The sequence below is a fragment of the Pterocles gutturalis genome, unplaced genomic scaffold (genome assembly GCF_000699245.1).
Source record: "Pterocles gutturalis isolate BGI_N339 unplaced genomic scaffold, ASM69924v1 scaffold9633, whole genome shotgun sequence".
Taxonomy (NCBI): Eukaryota; Metazoa; Chordata; class Aves; order Pterocliformes; family Pteroclidae; genus Pterocles; species Pterocles gutturalis.
The window spans coordinates 43,962-62,538 of record NW_010125586.1 but is presented as its reverse complement, the minus strand read 5'-3'; the positions used below and the strand labels follow the sequence as shown (position 1 = coordinate 62,538).

The 18,577-nt window shown below is 37.5% G+C and overlaps 1 protein-coding gene across 1 annotated transcript in view; it reads right to left on the bottom strand.

The window, feature by feature from the left end:
- Positions 1-18,577, bottom strand: part of USP25 (ubiquitin specific peptidase 25) — a gene marked incomplete at its 5' end in the record, with an annotated part of 73,255 nt that overhangs the window by 31,495 nt on the left and 23,183 nt on the right. Inside the window, 6 exon segments of the mRNA XM_010078623.1 lie at positions 1,374-1,522; positions 3,005-3,078; positions 3,572-3,648; positions 4,533-4,569; positions 4,571-4,662; positions 10,027-10,113. Of these exon segments, the coding sequence (XP_010076925.1) occupies positions 1,374-1,522; positions 3,005-3,078; positions 3,572-3,648; positions 4,533-4,569; positions 4,571-4,662; positions 10,027-10,113 (516 nt within the window).

Sequence of the window (18,577 nt, the reverse complement as noted above, 5' to 3'; positions counted from 1 at the left end):
ATTGTAAGAAGGTATTTCTACAAGTGCTGGAATAAAAATAAAAAACTTAAACATCCTGTGAAAGAAAAATACATCCAGTAATATGTGTAAATGCATTTGAAAATGCTTGTTAACATCTGATCTGGTTGATCAATATTTGAATAACAATAGCTGATCAGAAAGGGACTGCAAAAGGGATGATATAAAACTTTTGTTGATAACATAAAATTGGAAATATGTTCAGACCAGAGGATTATTTCAGTGTGCATCACTAGGCTTAGTAATTAAACCCTGTGTGTATGTTGGTATGATTAAAGGAAGCAAAATTTCATGACTGCAAAAGATTGACATCGAGGAAGAAACTACAGTTGAACTTCTTACTTAAGTAGAAGAAATCTCCTAAGAGTTCCCATCTTTAAAATGTCTGTGATGAAACATGAACTGTGTAAAGAGAAAGTAGCTCTGCCTTTACAAACAATGGGGATTCCCGTATTTCCACACCAATAACCCACAGGTCATTAGAAAGAGTTCTGCCAGAGAAAAATGCTGAGCATATATAAGTATTTCAACAATAAGAGGGGACGTTTCAGAGCACACCCTCTTGGTTCTACAACCACCATCAGTTCAAACACCTCTTTTCCCTAACTTGTAACTTCTACAAAAGAAATCCCATTCATCACCTCGTCCCAACACTGTACACAGCATACCCCACTTCTTATTTGGGCTACCCCTGAATCCCTCCATCCATGCCTCGAGCATGCTCTGATATTTGGCAGCCTCCTGGCTCTAGCAAGAGCTCTCCTGGGAGGAACAGCAGCTTGTAGAGCAAGTATTGTCTGTCCACCACCACAAGCAAAGAAGAGGAGAATTGCCCACTGCAGGGGGCAAAGAGAAGGATGCCAGGAAACACCAGTAAAAAGGGGAGAGGGGAAGGTGGCTAGGGTGCTGAGAAATTAAAAGACAGAGGCACAGAGGAATAACGAAAATGTTCTAAAGCCACAGTCAAACGCACAGCTTGTGCATGCTGTTTACAGCGTGGCACAGGGCAGCAGGTCAGTCAGAGCAGCGGTCAGCTACCGCACGACATTATACCCCTGACCACACTGGAGATCAAGTATCAGCAACAGGTGGGAACCAGCCTGTGCCAAATCACTGCAAGCACTTAATTGTGCCAGGTTTTAATAAGTACAAATTTAGTATCTTATGAAAAATACAGTATGATATTCTGGATACTCCAAAAGAGATACAAACCCCCAGAATTACCAATCCAATTACATCAGACACCAGAACCTTCGCAGCAGCAGGTCACATAAAAAACAACCATGAACCCCAATGAAAAATAAAGAGCACTACAACAGCACCCTGAGAGAAACCCACAAGAGCACTTAACTCACCTCCTGACCAGACTTTGCAGAGTTTTCTGAATGGAGAGATTCAATTTCCCCTTCAATCATTGCAGCTTCTAGGCACTCATGCAAATCTTTAAAGCCATTAACCTGGAGTGGATACTGGCCAAACATTTCTGTGTTTTCAAATTTTTTACCTTCACACAAGAAATTAAACAGTTAAGGTTTTAGGAACATTGATCTTTAAAAAAACCTAACAATCGTAGGTCACCTGACCTAGTCTACTCAACAATACCCACATTTTCTTATTGAAAAATTCAACTGCATGTATGAAAACGAGTTACTCAAAAAAGTTGCTTGAACATGATATTGAAAATGACAGTGTTTTCACCTTCAGCCCATTTTTTAATATTGATTTGCTTCTACTGGTAACCAGCAAAACTCAGAAGGACTTGGTTCTACAGATGTATGGGAAGTTTTACACATAAAAATTTAAGTCCTCCTTCTGCAAACAGCAGCTCAGCAACACAACCCTACATTGTACCAGCAAAGTCAGTGGAATTGCTGGTATGAAACAGCTCTTTGTACATTTTGCAAAAATAAACCACAAAAGAGAACATTCATGATTTCTGTCCTTGAGACAAGACCATAATTTGGTAATAGCATATAAAGATGTAAGCTCAAACATGAGGGGAAATATGGGTGACAAGTTATTTCAATCTACAATTTCAATTTATTTCATCATAAAGTCAGTTACAAGTCTTCTTATATCCACCAATTTCTTTTCATTGGTTTGGTTTTTTGGTTTTTATATATCTCCTCAGTTAAAATGAGAATGTATGGGATAAAAGTAGCCGAACGCAAAGGAGCAAGAATGCTACCTAGTAGCAAGGAGTTTTTGCAGAATGGTTTGAAATCTGACAACAAATCATTAGATACACTGTTCCAGGCTGAGGAACAACCTGGAAGCCACTTTAAAGATTATAGCTGCTTCATTCAAATGCATCTCAGGAGTCATTCAATCTAGGGATGGGGGACAGAATCATCAACACTAAAAGTACTTTCACAACTACTGGCCTTCTGGAAATAGAGAACACTGCAATTCTGCAGATTTAATAACTATACACAGAAAAGATAAAGGGAAGCTTGTTGTACAGTCTCTTCCTCCTCAGTGCTCTCTCCAACACTGCCCTTGGGCAGGTTTCCACTGACTTGTTTTCAATAAACTGTACGTTCAAGAGGGCAAGTTATCCATACCTCAAATTGTGCAAAAGAAAATGCAACAACTGAAATTTTAAATTGCATTAAACGAACCAGAGAGAGTGTGAGAGACTAGCTCAATGAAATACAGTAACTTGCCTTCTATATACTAAGTGGCGAAAATGCCCTGATAAGAATTTCTTGCAGGTGTTTTTGCTCAGCATCTCACCCTAACTTCTAATCCACTTCAGTACACATGTTCAACTCCTGAAAGTTATCCAAACAGTCTTTCTGGACCATTGCAGCTCACTTCATTGACCTTCAGACTCATATTCCTAGGACAAACGTTTTGTCACAGACCGACCAGGTATTCTTCTGCAGAAGTAGCTAAAATGCTACAACCGCATCATTCACCTGTGTACTTAGATAAGCACTGAACAGATGCAAGCACAGAAGTCCAAGCAAATTCAGATGCATACCTTCAAGTACACCTACTGCTAGAAATCGTCCATAAAACAGCTCCACCATGGGGTTCTTTGGTTTCTCTCCATCCCTGAAAACAGAACGCATGTTAGTGAAAAAAAAAAAAAATAAAAACACAAAGCTACAAACTTTTATAAAACTATCAGTAGAATATTCTGAATTCATTATGTAAATGCTGCCTATTTTTCTCAACTACTGTTCATTAAGTTTTGTACTTTTCTCTAATGACAATAACCATGATTCACATATTTTCAATGATAAGTATATTCTGAAAATGAAGTGTTTCATTCTAGGAAAATTTATGTAAATCAGATTCAACTTGTGAGTGGTTAAATTGTACAAAACCCTTTTAAAAACTATTTCCTGCAACACTCTAGAAACACTTATGTATTCAAAAGACAGTTTACAGATGTCCACTTGTACAAACTATCACTATTACTTCTGAGAAACACACTGAAGATTTTGATGAGAAAAGGCAAACCAAACAACCAAAAATCCACTTCTCGCTGTATGGCTGAAAAAGATCCAACTGAGTTGGATACAGAGCTAGACAAAAATCTTACCTCTCTTCTTCAGCTTTAATTTGGAAGGCATCTTCAAGCCAATCTAACAATTTGTGTGTAAATTCACTAACATCTTGCTGTTGAAAAACATAAAGTGATCAGTATATGTTCATATATCTAACAGAACACAATGAAACATCATCTTACAAGACCAGGATAGCAGCATTCTCCCTGACAAGAGCTCCAAAATCATACTATGTCTAAGACTATGCCGTGATATTTTTTTTTCATGGGTGGCTCTTAGAGCACACTAAGGCCCTGGTATTCCTCAGCCATTACACTGTCCTGTGATCCTTATTACTTGGGCCCAGCTTTCATACCATGCTAGTCCAAAGGCATCTTATGAATCTCATTGTTCAAACCCTTTGGTATCTAACAAGTGGTGACTAATATTACTTCCTTAGAGCACTAAATTCAGCAAACTGTTGTAACTAAACACCTTAGCCGCATAACCTTGTGTGGGAAAAACAAAGCATCTGAAGAAATAAAGTGTTTCTCAGAAAAGCAAAATATACCCACTATGATTTAGGCAAGAATCTGGAAATATGGATATCAGGACCCTCCAAACCAATACCTACACAAATAGCATACTGGAACTGTACCAGCTCTGGAGGTACTGTTAGATCAGAAGAAAAAAGCTCTTTCAAAAACTACATATTTAGAAGCTAAACTAAACCCTAAAAGCTAGAATGTGGAACTATTAGCCAGTTTCTAAAAAAATGGGAAGAAAGTGTACTGATTATAGTAGTCACACAGTCCTGAACTTTTGTTTGTTTGTTTTGTTTTAAACAAAAGTGACAGGGATCACATAATATTAGAGAAAAAGCTCAAAGACTGTGATAATTAGCCATTTGTTTTCTGTGATGATTTTGAATTTTTGTTGTCCATTTTACATATTTCCTATTGCCCGATGACCATATGAAAACATGCATAAGCTTGAATAAAAATACACAGAAGTTACCTGTTGGGAATCATTTGATTTAAAAGCATCTTTAAGTTTCTCTTGATGGGTCAACATATTTTCTCTTTGAACCAACTAGAAGCGCAAACAGGTACCTCAATTCACGCATGAAAGGCAGATTCCTATGTTCCTGTATTTGAAGAAGAATAAAAAATATTTAACAAAGTAGCAATAAAAATCTACTCTACAGAAGTGTTACCCAGTGAACTAAGTGTATATCTAGCCAATCATCATAACAATATATAAGCTTACTTGTAGTACTACCAAGGTAGTGTTGCATGCCTTTTAGTTGTCATTTTTACAAAATAATGTGGCTGTCTGGGAAGAAAATCACATTTGAGAAACTGAAAGCTCCCTGAGACCACATCTAGATGTGGCTGTTTGACTTGAAATGAAGCTGAATGGACAAGTGGACAAGCTGAGCTGCATTTAAGACAGAAGTGCTGTTCCCAAGTCTTACAAAGCCTTAATACACTGCAACAATATGCACCTATTTTACTGAAATTAGTATTCCTGTATACCTCTAGCAGAATTACTTGAGCCTACACATTGCCTAGTACTTTTTTAGTCTTCAATAAAAAATAAGCTTAAGTTTATAAGATGTACACAAATCACTATTATTTCTCTTGACAGAAGTAGAAGAAATAGCCTGTTCTCCTTAACACTTTTTTTTTTTTTTTGAGTATAGTTCATTGGGAATATGGAGTCATTTTTCTGGTTTCCAAAAAAGAAGCAGAAGAAATATCTTCTGAGCGTATAATGAAAAGCAAGTAAACTGACACACAAATCCATCATACCATAGAGTAAACCACGGGTTACAAACGTTGTGGAGACTGGATATCACTCATACTCTCCAGTAGATAGTTGAAAAATACTTGTGAAATTAAAATACATGTAATATCCACTTATGTTTAGGACACAGTATCATTGAAAGGCAGCACAGATATGAGATGCTAGTCAAACTGGAATTACTTGATGACAAATTATTTCACATGCTCATCAAACAGCAGACTTCTTTAGTCACTCCTACGTCAATCCAGTATGCATAACGCTTTTTGTAGATAAAGTCTGTTTTATTTCAGCTTTAAAAACTGTGCTTGGTGAATTGGAATGTGTTCTGCACAATACGTAAAAAATACTTCTAGTCACATAAATACCTGCTCTTCTAGTCCACCTTGCAGAACATCTGCCCCTTATAAACAACGTTCACAGAAAAGGCTGGAGACTTCATAAAATGCTGCCCTAATTCAGCATTAAACCATCATATTTTAAAAATAAAATCAGTCTCTCCATATTTAAAGCACGTTATAACAACAAAACAGGGAAACAAATTGTGAAAGTGCGCTGTTTTTCCTACTATTTTGTGCTGGTTTTGGCTGGGGTAGAGTTAGTTTTCTTCACTGTAGTCACTATGGGGCTATGTTTTGGATTTGTGCTGAAAACAATGTTGATAACACAGGGATGTTTTCATTATTGCTGAGCAGTGCTTACACAGAGCCACGGCCTTTTCTGCTTTAAACACCACCCCACCAGCGAGCAGGCTGAGGGCACACAAGAAGCTGGGAGGGGACACAGTTGGGACAGCTAACTCCAACCGGCCAAAGGGATATTCCATACTGTATGACGTAATGTTCAGCATATAAACTAGGGGGGAGATTGGCAAGAGGAGGGGGAGCACAGCTTGGGGACTGGCTGAGCATCAGTCGGTTGGTGGTGAGTAATTGTTTTCATTTGCATCACATGTCTTTCTCAGGTTTTATTTCTCTCTCTCTCTCTCTCTCTCTGTTATTTCCCTTTTCATTACTACTATTATTACTATTATTACTTTATTTCAATTATTAAACTGTTCTTTTCTCAACCCACAAATTTTTTCACTTTTGCCCTTCTGATTCTCTCCTCCATCCTGCTGGGGAGCAGTGAGTGCACACCTGGGTGGTGCTTAGTTGACAGCTGGAGTTAAACCACCACATATTTTCATAAAGTGATCTACTAAAAATGAATAGAATTTCAAGTTTTAGATACAAATATATTTTATCAAGATGCTTCAACACTAGTGATAATTCATATGCATAACATAGGTAACTGACCACAGAATAATCTAGATCTCACTTTTTGCTAAATCTGAAGTACATAGGCAGAGAGTATTATTGTATTACTTATCCAAATTTAGACTTCTAATTTGGCTGAGTTTTAACCATACTTGTAGCTTTAGGTTGAATAACTGGCTACTGATGTCAGTAGGATTACTCAGAACAAATATCTCTAAAGCTTATAAAAGTTCTCTAAAACTACAAAAGCCCTTGTTGTCTTTTAAGAAAGCTCCACTTAACGAATTAGGCATGATCCTTGACCAGATTATGTGGGCATTACCACAACAAACATGGATTCTGACTAAACAAAGCCTCAAATCTTCAAAAGGACGTAAGCCAGTCCCCCAAGACAAGATATACAGTCCCACAAAGGACATGAACATTAAAACAAAAGAACTAATAAAGTAAGCACAGCATGGCTCTCAAATTTAAAGCATGTTGTAGGTGCAACACACACAAAAAAAGACTAAAATCCATTTTGAAATAAAAATTGTATGGAAAGTTCATGATCTAAAGCATTCTCTATTTTATCATCTACCCGGCCTGCATAAATAACTTCTTAATACACTGATGTTGGAACAACTTACGACTAAGAAATGCTTCTAAAGCAATCTACATGCTTCATATATAGCAAACATTCATTATTGTCAATCAGTACGCCAGGACACTGACATAACGATAATGTTTAAACAGGGGGAAGGATGTGCTAACCCGCTTCCTCTGATAATAAAACATTTCCTGAAGATAACATTGAGGCCAAATATTTAACTGGTCTCACTGTGTACAGCAAAAAGATCTGTTCATATGACAACAAGAGGTAAGAGAAAGAGACTGTAGTAACTACAGAGAACCACATCTGTTCTACAGAAGGAATCTGAGGAACAAACCAAGGAAGAAAAATTAATTTCAAATTAAAAAGAACAAAAACAGATTGGAGATTAAGTGTATGTCCAAATTTAAAATCCAGAAAAACAAAGTCCAATCAGCTGAGGCAAAAAGGGTGGCATTGTTTCTCTCTCTCTCTCTTTTTTTTTTTTTTTTTTTGGTCAAAATTTATACCAATGACTTCTGGATTACAAATTTTACATGCCAAATAGCATTCGCATTCAATACATTGATAGGTAATTAAAAAAACACCCCACTACGTAATATTCCCTGAAGTACAACCACATGCTTTAACTCTAAATCACAAGACTGTCATGACCCTAGCATTAAACTCTATTTTCCACCATCTGGAAGAACAACAGGATGTAAACCAGAGTCTTGAAGATCTGGGATTATTAAAACTTGGTCTTTATCAGCATGGAAATTTGACCATAGGGAATATGCCAGTCATATACAGTACTTAATACTATCTTGAAAATCAAAACAAAACAAAACAAAACAAAGTTGAGATAGTTTTAGAACAAATAAACAGATGGAAGTAAATTCTAGGGCTTTTTTTTTGTCAACTGGTATCTTAGATTACAACTTTAAAACAATTCGCCTCTACTTGCATTCACCTTATAAAGAAATAAATGAACCATATTTGGGGGCATGCATGCTTATTTCTTCTATTTGTCTAAGTTCCAACTAGTGAAGCAATCTCCTTTCCTAAATTCTCCCCAAAACATATTTCAACACTAAGACAATCCTTTTTCAGCTGTAGATAAGACAGATGAGTATATCAATTAATAATGTTATTTCGTTCTGGAATTTAAGTTAACAAACGAGAGGATACAAAGTACGGACAGATATTCCTACTAACAAGCTTGCAGAAAGCAAGGTTTATGCACAAAACTATATACTTGTCTAGTGTCACACCATTTCACACAGCCTTAATATTGTCTGTCATGGTCAGAATTTTTAAGAAATAGAACTTTGGAATTACTAAAGGCATTTGTCTGCTAGTGTCAATGCTTGTGCAAGATGTTCTTCAAAGACAACAGCTTGTTATCACCTATTTTATACCACCTCTTAGATGCCAACTGCTTTTTACACCCTGAAAAATGAAGGTAAAGAACTCCGAGTACTGGAGAATACTACTAAAACAAATTTTATGACGAGTAATGAAATACCAGGCAGAAAGTGAATCTAAGAATCAAAAAATAAATATTTCAGTACAACTCTCTGGTAAAGCATGACTTCATCCTGTCTTTCTTACTAAAATACACAGTTCCAAATACTACCCATGCTGTATTTGCACACAATCTCATGACCTAAAATGCAAACATTTCTTCCTAAAACAAAACAAACAAACAAACACACACAAAAAAACAAAACACAAAAAAAAAATGACCCACAAGTGACAACTTGCTCTTTGAACCAGGTGAGGGAGGCAGGGGAGAAATTGTACAGTTCTGACTGAACATGCAACTTCCCTTTTACGGTACATAGATAGAGGTTTAGAAAATGGACACTGTCTTCTCTATGCCTGTTTGCTTTTGCTTTTTTAACTGAAGCTCTTATTTTTATTAGTGAACATTCCAGTCAAGCCTGAAGTTCCAAACAACTAAGAACAGGCTGACAACACACTCCCTTTTTAAAATCTGAAAGAAAGGGGCAAAAGGCAATAGTCTACTTTCTGGATATGCAAAAATTTACTGCTCTGTAAGCCCTTGCTAAAAATCAGGGCATCGAGTGCCTTCACACTTCGTACAGCCACTTCCTCTTCCCGTTTCTTCCTTTCTATTTCATACCACAGAAACCAAGGTGCTCCCATGTATCTCTCCTCAGAGGACATCCACAAAGGAAGAAAAATTAGTCTGTTCATCCCCTGGTCCATGACCATTTCCCCTCACTACTCTGAGGTCACAAGAAATCTGGGCCAAGGCCCCCCCATCCCCAATCCCATATGAGTACCAGAATAAACACAGGAAAATTTATGCTTACAATCACCTCATGAAAAGGCCACAAGAGACAAGCTAATTAACCAAAAGCTTAATCTCAGATCATGAGGTAAAAGTAATTAACATCCCTGAAAAAACAATGAAGTGGCCAGGCCAACACTAACACTGCTGCTGGCAAAGCTACACAGATCAAAATCATGTGAGCAACCAAAAAGCATGCCCATAGCTGCACAGTGTGAGGGGTCTAGAATAAAATGTTTGTTAACACAAGCTTCATTCACACTAGAAATGCTCACCCACTAGGAGCAGGGCTGCTGCAGCCGCATCAGCGAAGCCCTTCCACCAAACCTAGTCTAGCAGCAGTACGCCAAGCAAACTCTGCCTCTCTCAACACCCCGCCCCACACTCTACCGTTAGGCTAACGCTACTTCATGTAAGATCCGTAACTGGAAGATCAGAGAATTGTTAATTGGCACCTATAAAATCCATGTTAACTTGAGCTAGAGAACAGTGCAAAATTCAACTACATGAAAGCAATGCCCTTATCAGCCACCAGGGGAAGGCAGCTCATTCTACCTTTTGGTTTCGGGGCAAGTCTTGAGCATTTGCAGGAGGGTTGAAATTCAAAACCAGTCTTCGAAACTCCAGTAGGTTAAATAATGACTGAAAAGAAACAAATTAAAACACATTTAAGCACTTCTGTAAACAGTACAAAATTCTTCCAAACATGCCTCAGTGAAATAAACAAAATGCTAAACCTATACAATGCTAAGGTTTCATTTCAGAAACTAGATTATTTCCCTTAACTTTGCTAAACATATTTTCAGCAGAAGACAAATATTTTTCCAGAGAAAACAGCATAATAAAAAAAAAAAACCTTCTTTACACTTCATCACATAAATGGAACAATAATTTTAGATGATTGGTAACTTACTTTTTACAACAGAAATTTTATTAGTTGTATAACTGTCAGTTTTCAAATTGAAATTAAAGCCCGATCACCCATATAAAATTCATCTTGCAGCCCCTCTATCATCTGTCTCCTCAGTGCAGAGACTACGTCTGTGCACATGCAACTTAAATCCACTTGCAATTATTGTATTTTTTGCATTCTGTCCACTCCTCCCATTATTATAGGATCTGAACAATACACATTACAATGAGGAAACTGCATACATTTTTGTGGGTTATGAACTGATAACATTATTGTTTTATGGATAATAAGACATGAAAACAGGTGTCTACAGGCACACCCACAAAGAACCCCACAGTGTAACACAGAGCCTGGAGCCAGAAGAGTACAAGAACAAAACTACTATGGATGGCAAAAATAAAAGACCAAAGCAGTAGCTGAGAAACTAAGTCCTCAGCACTTGTGTAACTGTATTGTTGCTTTTCTGTACAGGCAGAAAGCACTTTAACTAAAGTTCACTTCATCACCGCAGACTAGCATTTTGATGACGAAAGCATAGCAGAAAAAGTCTAAAGTATTTTAAACATGCTCATTAGAAAAGTACAGGAAAGATTTGCCCTCCTATTCACCCCTTTGTTTTTACAATCTCTAATTAACTTTTTTTTTCCCCTCCTGATCACATAAACAAGCTATTTATTTTGGAAAGGCAGAGCTTGCCTACCCCAGCAATGCACACTGATCCCATAACTCGCCCTACACAGGTAAAGACTTAAGTCACAGACCACAGCAGGTTTAAAAGGATTTCAACCCCACACTGCCAAGAAAATGAAACTCAACTTGTGAAGATGCACTGCATTTATCTAACGATTTAGAACATGTTGGAAGGAAAAAAAGGTGAGTGTGTGAAAAGTTGTGACACTCTCAACTCTCCTTGTGAAAGAGCCTGTACAGAGTTTAACCTCCTCCCATACCCCACATTATACAGCACCTCCAGCAAAACGAAAAAGTTAAAAGTTGTCTTTCCTAACATTTTAAGATTTAAAAATAAAATAATTTTAAAAAAAAACCACCAATGGAAAAAGACCTTTCTGACCTTGCTAAAACAACAAAGGCAACTGAGTAGTTAAACTGCTTTTTCTTTTTTTTTTTTTTTTTTTGTTTTGCTGTTCAAAATACAGGTTCCCCTTTTATCTGTCCTTGCAGAGAAGGGAGATTGAAACACAGAGTCCTTTGTTTACTTACTCAAAGCATAGAAAATGTTAATATTTAATTCAAGCGTCATTCTAGAAGTTGATACTAATTGAAGTTATGTCTCATGATGTAATAGCATTCCACTGGTGCGCTCTTCATCAAGCAAAACATAGCAATGCCTTACATACAAAATAAACCAGCTGCTGAAATATAATGTCCAAAGACTGACTTCTCTCCATGACTAATCTAAGTGCCACCCAAGTGCCAAGCAGCTGAGCTGGCCAATTTCATAGTACACATACACAAATTAAGTACAGAAAGCTGTACTAAAGTTCAGAATTTTTGCCTGGCATTCAATCCACAAGTTTGTCACAAAAACTGTATTTCTTTAATTCAGAACTCTAAACTGTGAACATGTAAACCCACACTTTAGTAAGCTGAACAAACCTAGTTCTGCAAGCTCCTGAGACTAATTAAGAGGACTGTCCGATTTGCTTGTTTCTTCTTCAGCTTTATTCTACTCAAAATTTCTTATGCAATATATTTAACTGTTAAACTCTCCTCCAAAACAGCTTACACTCTGTGTGGTTATACTGAGATGCAGCAGAACACTCCCAGTTAAGCTACTGCCAACACCACTAATGCCAACAGGACAGTATCATGTTGTAGCTCTTCTATACTGAACTAAACCAACTTCAGGGAAATTCTGTCTTCATGTAAAAAAGGCAGGTAATTCCCCAGTGTAAGTATAAACAAGTACACAATAAATATGCCTGAGACCAACCAATTTTTGTGCCCAAAGTACCTCCTACCAAGGAGGAGCCTACGGTTCTTCCTGAGGTAAGGAGATATAAACAAGGTCACCTAAGCCCTCACTGCAGCAGAGGCCTCGCATGGCCAACCTCCCCAGTGCTTCAGAAAGGAGCTAGGCAAAACAATTCCCAATTTGCCAAGCCATCTGTTGACCAGCCTTCCTACACTCAGGGTGCGGGAATGCCATGGAGCAGAAACTGTTCTTCTGCAGCCACAGAGAGAGACACAGCAGAGACTGTCCCTGACCCCAGTGCCACCTGCTGGCCCCAGACCAAAGCCCTGGCCTACCGAACACACTGCATGGGGCAGCACTTACCCACTCGGCTTCAGCTACAGAAAGGTGTGAGGAGTCCCAGTGCAAGAAAACAGGCTGGATCTAAAATGTGGATATTTCACATCTGCTGGCCTTGATCAAATATTTTTATAGTTTGCAAGTATAAACTACACAAAACCTATGCATGCAAGAAAAGTTCTCTAAAAGGTTGGGGTTTTCTTCCAGTATATTTAAACCTAGGTAAAAGCTGCCATCTGGAAACCTGACCAAGCTAAGGCTAAGATAAATTATATCAATTCAAGTTATCATGAAAAATCAACAGATTTTCAGAATACCCGCCCCCTATTATGTCAGTTTGGAGGTTGAACAAGATAGCATAAGAAAATGAGAATAAACAACAGCAAACAGTGTGAGTTTAGGGTGTTGAAACTAACCGTGCTAAATGACAACAGAAATAATGTGGCTCTCCCCTGCTATAGGTGGCAATGATGTAGATGTATTTTCTGTCATTCCAGAGGAAGCTAGGTAGAGTTGTAGCTTCAAGACTACGATACCGAAAACATTCACTTTTCCGAGTAATGTCTACCCACACTATATAGAGCCCAAATGCAATTTCAGAATATAAGATGCCTTGGTTTCACCCAAAACACCTTGCTAATCCCCTTTCCCCCTGTAATGTCTGGGATTCTCAAACATAAGGACCTTGGCATAATTTAAGTTGCCTGAATAAAGGACTAATTCTTAACATTCAAGAACTATGATGCTGCATTAATACTGCAAGAATATAAATTAGTCAGCATATTAAATCCATAAAAGCTTGGCATGCAACACAGATTATTAAGAGCCACCAGCAGAGTCCTAAAACAGTGAAGTTACTGACATCAACAAATCTTGGAGAGTAATATGTAGATGCAGAAGTACTGCATCTACATAAAAGATGACCCATCAAGCTGTTGCCCAGAGCTTTAGACAGGCTCTCCCTGATGGATTCTTGCAAGTTCTGTAAGCACAGGGCACTAAAATCTGCTGTTTCACTAACAGATGTATGAAAACCTTTTATGTTCTTTGACTATCAATCTTATATTTGTTTCCACCATTGAGAACAAAAAAGCAAGAAATTTTGCACAAGAACTGGGGAACTTTTAATACTGACCACCTTTATACAAGTTGATACAAAACCCCTAATTTCATAATACTATGAACCCAGCTATCTTCCCATTCAATCCGCAAAGTTAAGCTTGGAAGGATGGAAGGACTCTTAAGCTGTTCTGTGAAACACGTATTAAAGCCATTCAGACTACTAATTCTAAACCAGTCAAGAAGATGCCAAAACATTCTCATTGGGCAGAAAATAATCTAGGATGCTTAAGCAGAATGAGTACATTCAACCAGTGCTGTAATGGCTGAAGAAAACCTAAACTTCTCCTAAGGTGATAAGTAAGAAAAAAAAAATCATGGTTATTAATGAAGTTCAGCAAACAAAACAGGACAAAACCTACTGTCAGACAGCTGGAACACCACCAACATATTGTGAAACACACTAATCATTCAGGTTTCTCTTAGAGCAGCCCCAAGAGAAGCTGTGCAGTTTCCATTCTTGTGGCAGGCCAGTTTGTAGGCTCACTTTTACTAAAGTGAACAGGCAAGGATGCCACAGCTACCAGAGGTGTGCATAACAATACCTACATGTCAGCAGCAAATACTGGCTAGGAATGTGTCCAAATTAGTGCTGAGGCTTAAGATTTAAAAGGAGAAAAATACGACAACTAACTTGAATTTTGGCAAAGAAAATTTAAGAAGGACTTGATTTGGCTAGTAACCAAAAACTCAATCTATCTTATTAGTACAACTTGGAAAGCAACTCTTTGACAGGAGGAATGAAAACTATGCATTCCTACGGAGCTAAATGAATTGCTTCAGGTATTGGCATTTAGCTAAAACATGATGTGTAAGTTGAAAGCTTATATGTGCATTAACACATTTGCTTTAACACCCATTTGCCTCATTTACTCATCTGGGGCCTTTTATGCATTTCCAATTTTACATTTATTCAGATTTTAAAGCCGCAAAGCAGAGACCATATCTACCTTCATTTTGTATAGCAAGCAGAGAGCAATCTTAAAGAGTGAATACACCATTATTGTTCTAAAAATAAAAAGCAAAAATAGAGCTCTGCCTGTGTCATTGAGTATGCTATTTGGAATAGGTTGCCTCTGACAACATGACAAATTAAGACTTACGTTCTCACTTCACTTCACAAACAATTTTGGTGGTTTACTGTATACAGAGCTAGTTTTAGTGGGGTAGATCAGCCATTATTAGGACTAACTTTTTATTTATGCCAATAATCTAAATCAAAGAAAACACACACCTTAATGGAATGTGTGCTCCCACTTGTATGCATGGCCATATGTTCCTTCCAATAACATTAAGAACTTTAAATTTATTAGTTATCAATATTTGAAGTGCTAAGGGTTCAAAACAGAAGTACTCCTAAATATTGCACTTATTACTGACTAAAGACTCCTGCACACCTCAGGTTGAATATTAGTACCCAGCAAAGCTCCATATTGCAAAAACACGGACAACTTCACTGTCAGCTAAGTGCTCAAGTCTTTTGGACTCTATACCACTAATTTGGGAGAATCACTTCTCCCTCCTCTTTAAGGCCTTCCCCACTTTTTCTATTTATTGCTCTGTTTTACTACTTTACCTTTTGGTTCACCTTCTTGAACCTACTTTTCTCACAACAAAGTCCATGAAGTGGCTGTTTGTTGCCACTTCACTGGCTGCTCTGCTCCTGCACTGCGCTCCTTTCCACCCAGTAAGTCCTTATAACTCACACTGGGGCTGCCTCCTACTCCACTTGTGCGTCTTATTCATGTAAGTTGTAAATCCCATTCTTAGAGACTAATGACAGACATTAATGTGGTCATCAGACCTATATTTCAGCCTATGTAGGCATTGTATAGCAGTAAAAGCAAGCATAAATACAACAAGAATTATTCCTATAATGCTTAAACTAAAAAGAAACCAACTGCTATACATATATGCAAATTAGTTTAAACACATTTTACTTACAACCTAGAAAATAATTACTGTAACAAGACCACAGAGAATTTTAAATATATTTTCTCTTAAGCACATAGCAGTCCTGTATATTATCTTCCATCTTTTAGATAAAAAAAAAACTTCAGAAAATGAGAAAATCATTCAAAACATACTCCTGATATTGCTTCTTTCCATATGCTGAGAATTCAGCACAGTCAAAGGACTTCCTAAAAATCCTTGCATTATTTAGAAAATTGCATGTAAGGAAGAGGGAAGGGAAGAGAGGAAATCAGCTTCAAAGAGGGGACTTGAGCAGGTTCCTGTTCAAACTTAGTTGTGAAAGCATAGGAAAAGGAGTTTTTCCTCTCTCCCTCTGTGAAATAAAACTGCTACAGACAGATATGACACTATCACATGGCTGAACTTCAGCAGAACAACCCCACATGTAGAGGGGTAGCGGTCAAGAAAACATTTAGTATTTTCAAAGTCACAGAGAGATTCAATCCCAGATCTCAAAAGCTTTGGGAAGTATCTCAAAAAGGACACTGTTATTTCTAAACAGTCAACCAATCAGCATTCCAAACTGCTGAAAACCAAGGTATAAAAGGCAGTTTTAAGCTGTCACGTTTTGCTTTTCCAAAAGGCAGAGGTGTAACATGGAAGAAGATGGAAAACAGCTTTCATACTGTTTGATCTAGAAAGTCAAACTAACTTAAGACCTCTAGCAGACTTGGGTTAAGTCAACATTTTAAACAAACAGCTCACCACGGTATTACCAGCCTGCATTTAGCGAACATTTACTTGTTTATAGCAACAAACTCAGAACATTACTGCAATTCAGAAGACAGATAAGTATGATATGAGATGTGTCCAGAAGAATTCATTTTATACTTGTGTCTTGGCACATACTAGAAAATGCCATTCAACCACTCCTCTATTACATGTTCAAAGCAAGAAAAAAAAAAAATTCTGTTAGGACGTCAAATAACAGCCAACGTTTCCTTACATGGTTACAGTTTTCAACTTCTTGCCTAAATGCACAACATTAAATAAGTTTGTGGTATAACTTTAAACAGCACACCTAAACAACACAATGGCTTTAACACCCTTCTAAACCTAGGAACTGTACATAGGATCACAACTCAACACTTATTCTGTATCCTTTATTTTAATTAAATTAACAACTATTTATGAGTCAAAGCTAAAGCCATCATCCTTTTAAGCTTTCCAACCCTTCACAACAGAAATTTTGCAATATTATATACCACTAAATATAAGGTAAGAGTTTGGAAAAAAACACACAAGCAACCCAAGGGAACTGGAGACCACCAAGAAGAACAAAAAGCAGGTAAAGGAATATCCTGTCAGCAAATATCATAGGACGACTGAACTTGGAAGTGACAGGTTGATCTCTACAGGGGAACAGAGGGAACGATGAAGGGAGGCAAAGCAAAAAACTAGATTTCCAACATCATTACTCCTCTGCCCATGAAACTCTACAGAGTAGTTTGTATTATATTCCCCTCCATCAACCCTGCCCCAAGCTGTTCCACAGAGAAAACAGTGGAATGAAAACATTCCATCAATGACCATTTTAACTCAAATGAGGATTGCACACTGAATGTTCTTCACCATGCAACCTTCCATTACATGCCCAGAGAAGCAAGGTTGTCACGTACAATGTACATATATGCAACTCTTACTACATAATACTAGGCTTTTTGGTATTAATGCACTACCACAACATCCATCACAATTCCTTCCACTCAACATGACAAATAGGAAAAACAAAACAATGCAAAAGATAGATAATTGTGGTAGGCTGCTTCAAAGATCCTAAGAACAACAGCTGAGACACTACCTGGGAAAAAAAATACTTGCTTGATTGTCACCCATCAGGCTGGCTTGCTTCTTCCCAGAACTAGAAGCTTCGGATCAAATGAGTTACTAAACTCAAATATATTGACATCAGAAAAGCAAGAAGGATGCTCATGAACACAATGCAATAGAGTAAAATGACAGAAATGGCATTAGGGACCCTGAAAGTAAAAGTTAAAGATGGTAGCCTGTTAATTTTTTGTTCTGTACACTATGTACTTCTGGGGAAATTTAAAAAAAAAAAAGTCAAATTTTTGAATGACAAACCAGACTCCCACAGAAAGTGTGGAGATGACAAACCCCAGTTGTCCTGTTGGGATAATTTATTTGCTAAAGGGAGGAACTACAATCCAGACAGGCCCTAGGGAAGTCATGAGACCTAGGAAAACTCTGCAACTAAAAGAGATCAGCATTTACAGTACTATTTCCATGTGATCCCACATATGCTCTTTCTTCCTTCCATCAGAAATTTATCTTAGTACACTGACTAGCCAATATTCACTAAACGAACAACTACTCGGTATCTCGAACACCTTTTTCAAGGGTCAAGGACTGCCAGGGCATCACTTCTTGAACACGACTGAAATCCCACTTGGAACTCCAAAATAAAAAGTTACTGTTCTGACATGTCTTAAAGCAAAACACCTGTGAGACCACTTGCAGAGGCAGCAAGCCTACAGACACGATTCCAGTAGTGCATTCATGTCCTGTGAGTTACCTTCTACATCTACGTCCTGCAAACACTTGTGCTCAGCATGATACAAAGGAGCTGCTTCACAGGCTCAATAAATGTGTTATTTATAAGTCATTTTCAGAATATAAACCCTTAAAGGAAAATTGAGAAGTTACCTTTTTACAAGGGAGCCACTGAAATCTACTTCAAAAAAAGGAAGTAAAAACATGTAGTATATTCACGTTTTGTTTCTTTAAAGAACTTGATATCTTAAGCTCTATTTCAAGAACAGACATATGCAGTGACAATAATGAGAAGAAAAAAAAAAAGAAAT